Genomic DNA, 13,274 nt, shown 5'->3' with positions numbered 1-13,274 from the left:
ACTAATAAACCTGTTAATGAATCGACATGACTCAAACATAAATAGATACTATCAAAAACAAATGAAATTTCTTTGAAAACATTATAAACTATCTAATATGCTAATACAAAAAAATAATGATTATGTGTTGTGTTTGAAGAAGAAGAAGAATTTGATCCAATTAATTTTTAAAATTGACCCATGGGTCTAAAAGTGTGTGGGATAAAAAAGGAAAAATGATCATCATAAATAAGCAAAATGTTGCTTATTTTTTATCATTAGTTAGCAGTCTTATGATTCTTTTAAAGTAAAAAAGGAAAATTGAATTGAATTGAATTGATATTTAATTATATTTGTTTGTTTCTTTTTTTTAAGATTTAAATAAATTTAGAATTTAGTTTTAATTTATTTATTTATTTATTTACTAAGTTTGGCACGACGAATATAACGTGATAAAACGGGAACTAAAATTAAAGTGAGAGGTACACGTACTACACCAGTGAGTTTGGTGAGCGCGAATGCCAATGCAAAGACACCGAGACCCTTTCCTAATTTGGTTTGTTCGATTCCGAAATAGGTGAACACTTGCTCGACATCTACACCGTTTGACAATGCCAAATAGAGTCCACCAAGTGTTGCACCATAGATACTAAAGTGAACGACAACTGCCAACAAACCATATTGTTTGAATAGATATTTGATCTTTTCAGGTGTCGATAGATTCTTTGTTGGATCTTCTTGTTGTTGTTGATTGGTATTCGATTGATCCACTATTTTCTCCTCTGTCTTCAACTCTTCTTTTGGTGATGTTGTTTGTTTCGATTGTTCTGTTTCCTTTGGTGTCTGTTGTTGTTGTTGTTGAGTACTGTATCTTCTTAAATTATTGATGGTCATTGGTTGGTTGAAAATTGATTGGTTTTGTTTAATATTATTATTAATATTTAAACTTGAAAATGATCTTATTTGTGGTTGTTGCTGTTGTTGAATAGCATTTATGTTATTTGATACAATCGATCTAAAATTGTTACTATTGATATTGATTGATTTCGGAGTGTAACCATAGTTATTGCAAGAAACACTTTTGAATTGCTTTGAATATTGAATACCTCTAAACATTGTTCTATTCATTTTATTTATTATTTATTTATTAATTAAATCTAACACTAACTAATAAATATAATTATTTTTATTACTAATGAAAACTAATTTAAAAGATTAACAATGACGATAAAATGATCTTTCACAACACCGAATCAAAAAAGATACAATAGTAGATCACCCCACCACACAAACACCAAATTTTTTTAATTTTTTTTTAATTTTTTTATTCTTTTATAATATATTTTTTTAATATATTAATTTTGTTGTCATTATTACAATTTAAAAATCATTATTTGTTGTATCTAGATAGATGAAGAATATACTTTCAATTCAATCACACGTAGTTTTTGGTCATGCAGGAAATAGTGCGTCAGAGTTTCCTATGCGTAGAATGGGTGTAAATGTATGGCCGCTCAACTCTGTACAGTTTTCGAATCACACACAATATGGAAAATGGACTGGTTGTGTTATGCCTGCCAACCATCTAACGGATATTGTCAAGGGTATAGAGGATATAGATCAACTGAAGCGGTGCGATGCCGTGCTCAGTGGTTACATAGGTTCGCCAGACCAAGGCAGTCAAATCCTCGAGGTGGTACGCCGAGTCAAAGCTGCTAATCCAAACGCTATCTACTTTTGCGATCCTGTAATGGGTCACCCAGGAAAAGGTTGTATTGTATCACCTGGAGTTGCAGAGTTCTTTGTGAGCCAAGCGGTTGCAGCGAGCGACATGATGGCGCCAAACTTGTTGGAGTTGGATCAGCTGACCGGTCAACGACTGACAAACGTAGAAGAGGTCATTGCAGGAGCACGCAGTATAATAGCACGCGGTCCACGATTGATACTAGTCAAGCATCTTGCATACGCAGGCTACAAAGAGGATCGCTTTGAAATGTTACTGGTGACAGCCAGTGATGCGTGGCACATTAGCCGACCACTCGTTGACTTTGGCAGTCGTCAGCCTGTAGGAGTCGGAGACTTGACTAGTGGTTTGTTACTTGTAAATATTCTTAAAGGCGAATCACTGAAAGATGCATTGGAGCATGTTACCGCAGCTGTTTACGAGGTGATGCTGACAACCAAAGAGATGGGTGAATATGAACTTCAAGTGGTTGCAGCACAAGATAGAATTGTTAAACCCAATAATCATTTCGATGCAGTAAAGATAAATTAATTTTATATCGTTTAGATATTCGAAGTTGAAATTCTCAAAAACAAAAGGTAATTACAAAGAAAAACAATAAAAGAATGACAGTATATGAAACGATTTGATTTATCGAGAAGGGTGAATGAAGATGATAGTTGATATAAGCTAACAAATGATTGATAGAGGCCAAAATTTATATATAAATTGAACTGTTTGCTCTACATTTAATAGAAATAAAACTTTATCTTATAAATAAATAATATTTATACTACTAAACACTTCTATTAATCTATTTTATATATTCTACCTCTTTATTTTAGTATAAAAATAAAAAATGGCTTTATTTTGTAAGTAAAATTATTTAAGTACAATGTAAGAGAAATATTAATTATAACTTTTAATGATAAATAAATAGCCAACATGACTGGTATGGCACAACCGATTTCATCTGTAAACAATAATAATGTATTAAGTGGCGGTCAAACACAAGGAATTAATCAAATGATCTCACAAGAGATGGTCAAAGGTGAAGGTGTCTTTGCTAATAATCCTTTTATGAATTTGGTTAATAAATCTACAAGTTCATTATTATCTATGGCTGGCTTTAAATAAGATAGTTATGTTTACAACAAATAAAATAAATATTATAAATATTATGTGCATTATTTGAGCAGACAGTTTTTGTTTTTCAGATTGGGTGTGGCGAACGCGTTCTCTCAACAAACCATGAAGACTCCATCATTTTCTTTAGCAAATTAAACATTTCCATCTGCGATAATAAAGTATTATTGCTATTTTATTTTATTGGTATGGTTTCGGAAAAAAATCAGAAACTTTGCAAATATTAACCCTTAATTTTGATTTTTGTTAAAATTGAAAAATTTAATTAGATAATATTTCCATTTGTGGATTGGGTGTGGCCGTTCTCTCAACAAACCATGAAGACTCCATCATTTTCTTTAGCAGATTAAACATCTCAATTTGCGAAAAATAAAGTATGAGAGAATAGATACCATTCCTTTTTATCAAAATCCTATTTTTCTTTGCCACCTGTGGCTACCTTGTAGCGATCATCTTCACCACCCCCCGATCATAGGCGACACAAGAATACCAAAGTCAATTGTCAACGAAAGATATCTCGGTCTTTTCTTTAACTCCGAAGGATTACATCATTCACTTTCATCAATAGTCAGCGAAGTTAAATCATCACTGATCAAATGGAAGAAGTTTGGCACAACCCTAAGGACTAAAATGTCAATACTCAAGTCATACACACTATCAAAACTCTCTTACCACATGTACCTTGACAAATTCACAGAATCAGATATCAAATCACTCAACAAAATAATCACTTGGTTCCTATGGTCATCCAATCTCAGACCTTTCGAAGATGCAAAATCATTTAAGAATACAATGACACTCTCCAGAGCAGTACATCATTGGAAAAATGGTGGCATTTCATTGTGGGATATGAAACTACGAAATGACGCTCAACACATTTGGATACTAAATAGAGTAATTGCAAATCAAGATGTCTATTCCCCATACTACCAAAGCTGGCGTAACCAGATCAGACATAACAAGATAACCTCACCTACACTCAAACATTCCATCCTTCTTTGGCAACAATTCAGACCAATCATGAAATTACCTCCACATCAAATGAAACCAATATTGAGTAATGACGAACCACTACCACTTAAACTCATATACCACAACCTTATCAACCATCACCACAAACCAGTACTTACATCAGGTCAATTCCAACTATCTCTTCCCCCCACCAAAATAGACTTTACATCAACCCGAAACATCTTCTACTACATTAACTCCATCAAACACCACAGAGGTAGAAACACAGTATTCAGATTCTTCTCAAGATCACTTCCTGGTATGGCATACATCAAACAAGACAGTTGTAAACTATGTTCAGCAAATGACTTTGACCCACACACACATTATTTCTTTAATTGTCGAGTCATCCTAAACAAATTCAACCTCAAACACATCACACAACATCTACAAATTGCCAACTACGAAGACGAATGGTCACTGGAAAAATCTACTACTCACTTCTACCTCTGCGATGAATCATCAGACCTAACAGCGATCATCTACCACAACATTTGGAAACATGTCAGTTCAATTCTATTCAGTCAAGATGACAAAATACTCGATTTCTCCAACCAATCTATTATATCCGACTTCGATATCCACAGAAACATTCTAAAATTAATAAACAACACTCCAACACCAGCCAACTAATCAAGTAAATGAAATTAACTCTCTTCCCAACATGCCAACTAATTAATTAAATCAACCAACAACTAAAAAGAAAAAAAATAGACTACGAAAAAAACTTGATGGTAAATCCATCCTTTTAATACAACTTTTAATAAAACATGTATACCACTTTAGTTATTATAAAAAAAAAGCCACCTGTGGCTAGGCTCCAATATGGCTATATTTCTCACGGCCTGTGTGAGAATGTAAATATAATATTAAACACGAACTAGCAGGTTAAGAATTCTAAGCGGGTACGTGTTTAAAACACTTACACTTACTATCAGTAATGGTAGTACAAGGATAATTTAAAAAAAAAAAAATTCATACCAGAAGAATTGCTGTCATCAGAGGCTTGAGAACCAGTGGGGTCAGCGGCGGGAACAACAGCACCAACGCCACCAGGAGCAGGAGCAACAACAGGAGCTGTCGAGGGAATCAGAGGCTCCAAAGGGGGAACCCTCGAAACATCTCTTTTTTTAGCTGGGTAAAGTCTGAGATGAATTCTATCCGGCAACGTAGACTCAATGGCAAACGACTAACGTCAACATTGTGTTTGAATAGAGCCACAATATAGCACCAATTGCCAACGCGTGCAAAGCCATACACAAGTAATGTTAGTACAAGGATAAATTAAAAAAAAAAATAAAAAAAAAAATATGAAACATGGAGATTCACCATCAATAATAACATCAGATAGATTAGTTTTTTTTTTTTTTAAAAAAACATTTTGAATTTCAAGGTCACTCTTTTGGTTGATCGCAGCTGCACAAACCTCTAATATTATAATATAGCAATGTTTTCAGAAGAGATGTCAGTTGACATACCACAGTTGGTTTTACAACTGCATTCAGATGATGATCTTATACTCGGAAAAGCAATTGAAGGTAATATGTTCTAATTATAGGACCATCAGAGAGTTTATTGATTATCATGGTGAAACCTTTCGACTTTTAATGGTTCCCTTATTATTAAATATAGTACATCGATCAAAAGTAGGTTGTTTAGATCAATATTATTGTTGTACCATTTATTAGATATTAATAGTTTTTTTTGTTTAAGTTTTGTCTTGATGTTTCATCTGTATTCGCAGAGGAAATATTTACCGATTTTATATAGTTAACAAAGAGGTGATATCATTAGCTAGGATAAAATTAATTAGATTTTTATTAGATTGCTTCATTGGATAATGATTTTTGTCGACTATTATATAATAGTAATGATGCAATACCAATGTAAGTATAGCTACAACTACTCTTAGCACAGTTTGTTCAGTATATACATAATGATTTTATGTAATGTTTATCAAGTTTAATCAATGTGTTAGATATAAACAATGATAGACTTGTTCATGAAGAAGTGATCAGGTGTTTTGGTAATATGGTAGCAACCTTTGGCAAGTGTGGAAAGATATAGACATGTTGTATATAGTGTCATCAAAGTTTTTAAGAAATCGCAGTATCATCGATCGGTCATTGACTATTGCATGTGGTATTTCAAAGAGATAACGATACATCCCTTGCCTAAAGATTTGGTATGTATGTTTTGTTTGTTTTAGTATATCTTTTTTATTTATTAATGTATTACAATGGTGCCTCTACCACCTTTATATATATATATAACAAAAAGGTCGAACCAATCATACCTTTAGTATTAGAATGCCTCTATCATTCGAAAATCGAGAGTACATTGGAGCATGTATTGACAATACTCTACAATCTAACGAATAGTTTCAACGATCATCCATTTCCTCAGCTCTGAGATTGCGATTGTTTCATTCAACTGAATTGTATTGGAAAGCTAATGGAATACCTAACGTGCGACTCGATAAGTATAATAAGAAAATCACTGCTGGTAATTGTTAGAGTGCTCGGTGGCGACGATCATCACACAATATATCATTGATAACGGTATAATGGATCATTACAAGCGTTTGTTATCACACCAGACAAAATGGTGAGAAAATGGGTTTATTTTAGAGATCATAATGCAATCGAAAGAGACCGTTCGTGAAGTCGGATTGGAAATGAACATGGCCATTCTGAATTTTTTGTTCAAAGGTAATATACCTCGTGTATCTACTGAACATCGGTATCGTTAAGTATGCATACCATTCCGATCTCTACACATATATTAGATTATCTTTCTAAGTGGATCTAGAGCTGTAATCTTACATATTACAGAATCACTTGATTTAAATCGACATTCTCCAATACAAAGATTATTAACAATTGAAATTGAAACCAAAATGGATAGCTATCCGAAACAATCAATTAATATCTTTGTGATAATGATATTAAAAATATTATTTTAATTTGATAATTAAAAGAATACTCTAGAAAACCACCTTGGTCATCCTCAATAGTCAGATAATATGTTTTCAAATGAGGACCAGAAATAGTTATTTGACCTCCACTCAGTGGCATCGAAGATTTAATAAAGGACACCTTTTTATTTCATCATTTGTTTCATCATTATATATTCCTGCCATAGAATAATTATTATACAATGTATCAACATATTGGGGTGAATGTTATATTTACAGCTGTTTTATTTAATATTGAAAATTGTGGAAATAATATTCTACGATTCCCATCAATTTTTTAACAAATAAAATTCCTGTTAAATTTTTTACTGGATTGATATTATATAAAATTTCATCTCCATTAAAATTTTCTATTGATAATGAAGTTACTTTAATCATCCAAGTGTCCATTTGCATAATCAACCAGAGATACTTGCACCTTCTTTAATCCAGCATATGCGAATTCCTTTTCTAAACCCGTTGAATTTACAGTAACTGTCCCAAGAAAAACATATGTAACTCTTAGTTGTATATCACAAATTGAAATTTTCAACTGTTTTAATTTGTTACCAAAATCACTTCCTAATATTGTAATTTGATTCATCTCCTTGAATTACATCCCTTATATTAGGAGCTAAATTATTTGTTTAATCAAAGATTAGATAATTTATATAAATATTAAACATTATTTAATATTAATATTTTGGTATCAAATTATATACAATTGTAAATAGAACCATCAACACTGACCCCGATAATTTCTTTGTCTACTTGAATTTGTACTTGAGCATTGAATCCATATGCACTTGAAGTTCCATCATATATTTCGAATGTTACATTGTTTCCACTAACTGGGGTACCCCTTACAGAATAGGAGGATATTATTAGATATAAGAATTGTGATTATATCATTGGATACGGACTAGATATATCCGAATTACCACCAATTATTGGTATCTTATAAACTTTATTAAAGTTAAAAGGAAATGTACAAGTGTTGCTGAATATTAACTATAATCTTCGTGGTCGATGGTAGTAGTTGATGATCTATTGTTGGCATGTCTGTTGATACAACTTATGGAAAATGAGGGGTGAAAAATTTAAAGATATTTTGTAGTAGTGTGATCATTTATGAAATGTTTTTGGAATAGTTTTTACAACCAAAGGCTTTATTCCTCATTTTTTTACTTTTTATTTAATTTTTTGAACTCACTTATATTAATTCAGCTCAATAAACTACAATTCATTATCATAAAATGATCAAATTATCTATTTTAGTATTATTACTATCACTTATATCACTAACATTATCAATTAGAATTGTTGATTTTATTGATAAAGGTGTTAAAGCAACATCATCCCAACCAACAATCTATGTAATTGGTGATTTCTATTCAATGGGATTAACAGTTTCAATCTACGATCAATTCACAGGAGAGATTACTGTAATAGTTAATAATGACCCTGCATTCACAGAACTATCTATTGTCGATACTCTGCTGTTGACACCATCAGAGGTTGTGTTTATGACTGGTAATATATGGGATAATGGATCTGTTCAAAACTGTACACTCTATCATTACGATTTACAAGCGAAATCTACAACATCGGCATTCAATTTGCCCATTGGATCGGGATCATACCTCTATCTATGGAATTTAGCAGAGATATATCAGCAGTCAACCAAAGTCAATTCTTTGCAGTATCATATGCAAATGATGGAACCTCGAAATTCGAAGCATTCAATTTGGCCGATGGTTCACCAACTGGTTTCAGTGTATCTCTACCTCAAATTAATTTTCCAGCTGTATCATACACCTATACTCAGATTAAAATCGATCCCATTAACCAATTGGCATATGTTATGGTTGGTGGTCCAGGACAATATATTGTTGAAGATAATGACCTCGAAGACATCAGGATAGATTATGGTGAAACTACATTGGCTTGTGGATTCTGGAGTGGATGTGCCTATTTATTCACAATTGATTTAACGAGTCAATCAGTTGTAAAGACACTTGATATTACAAAATTCCCAAGTGGAATAGGATACACCATATCAACTACAATCTTACTACCAAATGGTACACTAATTGGACCTGGAGAACCAACTGTGATGCAAGCATACTTCAAAGGTGCAATTATAACTTTAGATGTATTAACTGGTGCATATAGCTTTAAGGTTCTAGCAGACTATCAAGTTGATTTTATTTCTGGGGGAGTTTATAATAATACAGTCTATATGTTGGTTAAAAAAGAAGTAAATTCCTTACCTTCAAATGCTTCAAGATTAATTGGATATGATATAATTGAAGAAAAAATTGTATTAGATATTCCAAATACAAATATTACTGATCGTCATGAATTAATATTTATTTAATCATGATTATTCATATCCATTAAACAAAAAACATTTCTATTGGTTGGGATTTAACAATTATTATCCATTGCCAATTTTTATTTGCAAAAATTATTTGTAAACAATGATTATTATAAATAAAATATAACACAATTGGTTGATATTGATATGATGTTGATGTTGTTATCATGTTTCCATTTTAAAATGAAATTAATATTAAATTTATTGTTGAAAAAATGGATTAACAATAAACTTAAATCAATACTATATATCCACTTTAAAAAGTAAAAATCAATATCTGAACAGCTACACTCATATGCTGACACTCATATAAATATGAAATTTAATATAATTGATTTTTTTGTCGTTATTATTTGTTGTGATTAAACAAAAATTCTTAATTTACAAATAAAATAAAATCATTAAATAATAATTAAAATAAATATTGTTAAATTGATTCTGATAATTATTTATTATAAATAGTTGTTATATTTTAAGAATCAATATATTTTAAAACAACAAATCAAATCAAATCAAATCATTATTATATTTTTTGTAAAATATTCTTATTCTAAAAATAAATAAATATAATTAACTAATAATAAATATCAAGTTTGTTTATCCAAACATATCTTGGCAGTAACAATAACACACATATTATAAATAAAGATAACTTTTTAGAAAGAATAATGTAATTGTTTTATTATTTGATTTTCTTATATATATTTCAATCCTTTATTATTATTAACTTTGTTGCCAATAACTACAACAATATTAAAAACAACAACCAACTAAACAAAACAACTATAAAGATTTCAAACCTGTTAGATGGATAATTTTACCAATTGATGTATTTTTATTTTTTAACTAACTATTAATATTTTTATTGTTTAATATTATTTAATTAAAAACAAAACAAAAACAGACTCAAAGAATTGGACACTCAGTTCCCATCACTAGAGATTAGAAACAAGATGGAGTTACTACATGTTACAAAAAGAAAAAGAGAGGAACAATCTGATAGTCTTGATATTCTATGACTTTAAGAAATTCATATATAAAATATTTATTCTTTTATTATTTATTCTTCCTATTATCGATGTAAATAACTTATTAAATCTAATAGCTAATGTGTACAATAAAAGATCGTTAGCATCCCACTAACATCCTGCCATTAAATTTTATGTAAAAACAACACCATTTGATTCACCTCTAATAATTTATTAAAATTTTCACTTTTTTTTTAAAAATTGTTTTATATTCTAATTATCTATCTTTTATTCATATCTTTTTTTTTTTTTAGAATAAATATTGTTTTCAAATAATTCGTTCTATTTAGTTTAATATCTTAATTTTTAAAGTTTTTTCAATTATTGTTTTTAAACTTTATAAAAAAAAAATGACAGTGGATACTACCGATATGAATCATTTTCTTTTTAATCGATATATATTGAATGTAAAGAGTGGATGTGAGAAAAAGAAATTAGAAAAGAAATGGAAATCCATTTTTCTAAGGAAATCTATAAAATTCATTCCAACTTATATTAAAGATAGTATATTCTATAAATATAGATACAAATCATATTGGAGAACCTTTCATGTACATAAAGATATTAAATATTCATTGAATTCTAAATCTATGATGATGGATATTTATGAACCTGAAAAAAAGAATAATAAACCCAATCCGACCATTGTTTTTATTAAAGGTGGTTATTATTTATCGGGTGATAAGAAAGATTACTCTAGATTAGGAAAAGTTTTTTCAAAACTTGGTTATCTGACTATCATACCAAACTATTCATTGTACCCAAAAGCAAACTTCTCTGGAATTTTGGAGGAAGTTGATACTTTATTACAATATGTTTATGAAACAGTTGAAATATTCGGTGGATCAAAAGATAATATCAATTTAATAGGTCATTCTGTAGGAGCTACTTTGTTGTCTTCTTACCTGGCAAGAAATATATCTAATCCTATCAAAATAAATTGGATAAAATCAATGTTTCTAATAAGTGGAGCCTATGACTTGGAAGATCTATTTATCTATGAAACCCAGAATGGAACCGAAGAGATACTACCCACTCATAAGGTGTATGGTGGATTCGCTCAGATGAATGGATACTCACCTAATAATATTCTACAACAATATAAAGATAACACCATTACCTTACAGCCCAATGTTATCATGATTCACTCTGAACCAGATAGAATATTTCCATCAAGTCAATCCTTAAAGTTCTTTGAGACTCTTAAAAGAAAATCTACTAATCTATCGAATATTAGATATTTTAAATTTGAAAACTACCAACATATCGAATTTATAGTAAAGATATACACAGATTCGACAACACCAATATTACAACCAGATGAGTCACTTTCGAGAAGACAGATTAAAAAGAGAGAAATACTTTATTATATCGATAGATTACTTAAACAACCAACTATCTATACAAACAAGAATGAACAACATCCAACTACATAATATTATTATTCGTTTATTAAATAAAAGGTCGTTTCTGACCTTCTTTTATATGCTGTAGTTTCTGTAAATAGAAATGATTCTCTGCTGATTCTTTTTTACGTTGATCCTCTTGAGTCTTGGGAGTGGGTTCGGCATAGAAGATATTGTTGGTGAATCTCTGTCCTTTCGGTTTCGATGAATCATAGTCTTTCTTGTAGTCTTTTGTATTTTCAAACTTGGGAATTCTCGTCGGTGTGTTGTTCTTATCGTAGATGTTGCCTGTTGTACCGGGTTGTTTGTCTTTGCTGTCGCTCTGTTTCGGTATACGATAGTTGCCTGTTAGCTGACTGTGCGACCACTCGTAGAATGCAAGCTCGTTCTTCAGATGCTGATAGAGTACGTGAGCAATCTTGATACCAAGCCAAGCGTCAATAGCGGCATACTTGCAAAACTCATCGTTTTGAATACGTTGTTCGAGAGGTGCCGCCAGCTTCTTGTACTTCTTTGTTCCAAGCAAGTCGGTCGCCAAAATATTGAGTGAAAGATAGTTTTTTGTGATTCCGTTGAATCCGGCGACACACGACACGTCTAACGCACCCTTTGGTTTGAGAGATGGGTGGAATTTGATGAGTGAATCGAAATCGCTGGTTACACCGACACCCGCTTTCGAGATGGCTGTGCTTTCGAGCAGAGTAACCAGAGGCTCCGGCAGTGTTCCGATCTCCTTGATGTAGATGACACCACTAACCGAGAGTGTTGATAGCTGTACGCAATAGGGCATATCGCTACCTTCAATATCGAAACCAATGACACACTTTGATGGTACCTGCTCCAATAGCTGTTTATTCTTCTTTCCAAATGCTATGACACTCTTCTTGACGTCATCTGGGTTTATTCCTTGCTCTTGACAATAAATAGAGGAAAGAATCGATATGAATTTACAACATTCCTCTACGCATCTTATCACCACGATATTAGGAACATCTTCATCATTTGACCAAATTATCTTTTTAAAATCCTTTATTAAATTCAACCAAGGTTTCTTTTCAATTAAATTAACTATATCTAAATTATTATTATTATTATTATCATTGTTGTTTATGCTATCGACTGCTATTACTTCTTGTCTCTCTTCATTTCCATTTCTCACTGTTTCTTTCTGATCTTTGCTATCATCATCATCATTCTTATCTTTCCTATTATTATCTTTCTTATCTTTCTTTTCTTTCTTTACTTTCTTTTCCTTCTTTTCCTTCTTTTCTTTCTTCCGATCTAACTTTCCATCACTATCACTCTTTTTCTTCTTTTTTACATTGTTATTATCACTGCTTTTGTCATCAGTTTCACTCTCAATCTTTCTTTTTTCTTTGTTTGATGACATGATTAATAACAATTATTGCATACTGCTTTTTTTTTAAAATTTGAGTGAGGTTATTTCACTTTTTTTACCCCACATCAACCAACGATAAGAATTCCTAATAAAATTCGTTGTGAAAAAAATGTTATTTTTGATCTATTGTACAATTATTCCATTGATGGTTTCTTCTAGGTAACATTTTCTAAAGTATTGCACATCGGTATGCTGACATTTATTGTTTGGAGTGTTGGTTTTGACCTGTTAGATGTCATATCAGAA

General features: G+C 31.1%; 8 protein-coding genes across 8 annotated transcripts; 5 read left to right on the top strand and 3 right to left on the bottom strand.

Moving 5' to 3' along the window:
* Positions 1-92: 92 nt before the first annotated feature.
* Positions 93-1,107, bottom strand: PPL_04243 (FAM210 family protein; the record flags this gene model as incomplete). Its single annotated transcript, XM_020575152.1, has 2 exons — positions 93-100; positions 405-1,107. The coding sequence occupies 2 exons, from the start codon at positions 1,105-1,107 to the stop codon at positions 93-95; spliced, it is 711 nt and encodes a 236-aa protein (XP_020434672.1).
* A 283-nt stretch (positions 1,108-1,390) lies between these two features.
* Positions 1,391-2,254, top strand: PPL_04242 (pyridoxal kinase PdxY; the record flags this gene model as incomplete). Its single annotated transcript, XM_020575151.1, has 1 exon — positions 1,391-2,254. One exon carries the CDS (start codon positions 1,391-1,393, stop codon positions 2,252-2,254), a length of 864 nt encoding a protein of 287 aa, XP_020434671.1.
* Positions 2,255-2,561: 307 nt separating this feature from the next.
* PPL_04241 (uncharacterized protein) lies at positions 2,562-3,221 on the top strand (the record flags this gene model as incomplete). The annotated part of the gene is made up of 3 exons (XM_020575150.1): positions 2,562-2,574; positions 2,643-2,807; positions 3,118-3,221. The coding sequence occupies 3 exons, from the start codon at positions 2,562-2,564 to the stop codon at positions 3,219-3,221; spliced, it is 282 nt and encodes a 93-aa protein (XP_020434670.1).
* Positions 3,222-3,478: 257 nt separating this feature from the next.
* PPL_04240 (Pol) lies at positions 3,479-4,492 on the top strand (the record flags this gene model as incomplete). The annotated part of the gene is made up of 1 exon (XM_020575149.1): positions 3,479-4,492. One exon carries the CDS (start codon positions 3,479-3,481, stop codon positions 4,490-4,492), a length of 1,014 nt encoding a protein of 337 aa, XP_020434669.1.
* A 1,187-nt stretch (positions 4,493-5,679) lies between these two features.
* PPL_04239 (uncharacterized protein) lies at positions 5,680-7,995 on the bottom strand (the record flags this gene model as incomplete). Its single annotated transcript, XM_020575148.1, has 5 exons — positions 5,680-5,713; positions 6,580-6,632; positions 7,249-7,397; positions 7,757-7,780; positions 7,974-7,995. 5 exons carry the CDS (start codon positions 7,993-7,995, stop codon positions 5,680-5,682), a joined length of 282 nt encoding a protein of 93 aa, XP_020434668.1.
* Positions 7,996-8,071: 76 nt separating this feature from the next.
* Positions 8,072-9,195, top strand: PPL_04238 (uncharacterized protein; the record flags this gene model as incomplete). The annotated part of the gene is made up of 2 exons (XM_020575147.1): positions 8,072-8,348; positions 8,483-9,195. The coding sequence occupies 2 exons, from the start codon at positions 8,072-8,074 to the stop codon at positions 9,193-9,195; spliced, it is 990 nt and encodes a 329-aa protein (XP_020434667.1).
* Positions 9,196-10,573: 1,378 nt separating this feature from the next.
* Positions 10,574-11,610, top strand: PPL_04237 (alpha/beta hydrolase; the record flags this gene model as incomplete). Its single annotated transcript, XM_020575146.1, has 2 exons — positions 10,574-11,500; positions 11,602-11,610. 2 exons carry the CDS (start codon positions 10,574-10,576, stop codon positions 11,608-11,610), a joined length of 936 nt encoding a protein of 311 aa, XP_020434666.1.
* Positions 11,611-11,675: 65 nt separating this feature from the next.
* Positions 11,676-13,019, bottom strand: PPL_04236 (5'-3' exonuclease domain-containing protein; the record flags this gene model as incomplete). Its single annotated transcript, XM_020575145.1, has 1 exon — positions 11,676-13,019. One exon carries the CDS (start codon positions 13,017-13,019, stop codon positions 11,676-11,678), a length of 1,344 nt encoding a protein of 447 aa, XP_020434665.1.
* Positions 13,020-13,274: the final 255 nt, after the last annotated feature.

This window comes from Heterostelium album (genome assembly GCF_000004825.1).
Source record: "Heterostelium album PN500 unplaced genomic scaffold PPL_contig9, whole genome shotgun sequence".
NCBI classification, from domain to species: Eukaryota; Evosea; class Eumycetozoa; order Acytosteliales; family Acytosteliaceae; genus Heterostelium; species Heterostelium album.
The sequence above is the reverse complement of the archived record's forward strand: the minus strand, read 5'-3'. Positions and strand labels throughout refer to the sequence as shown.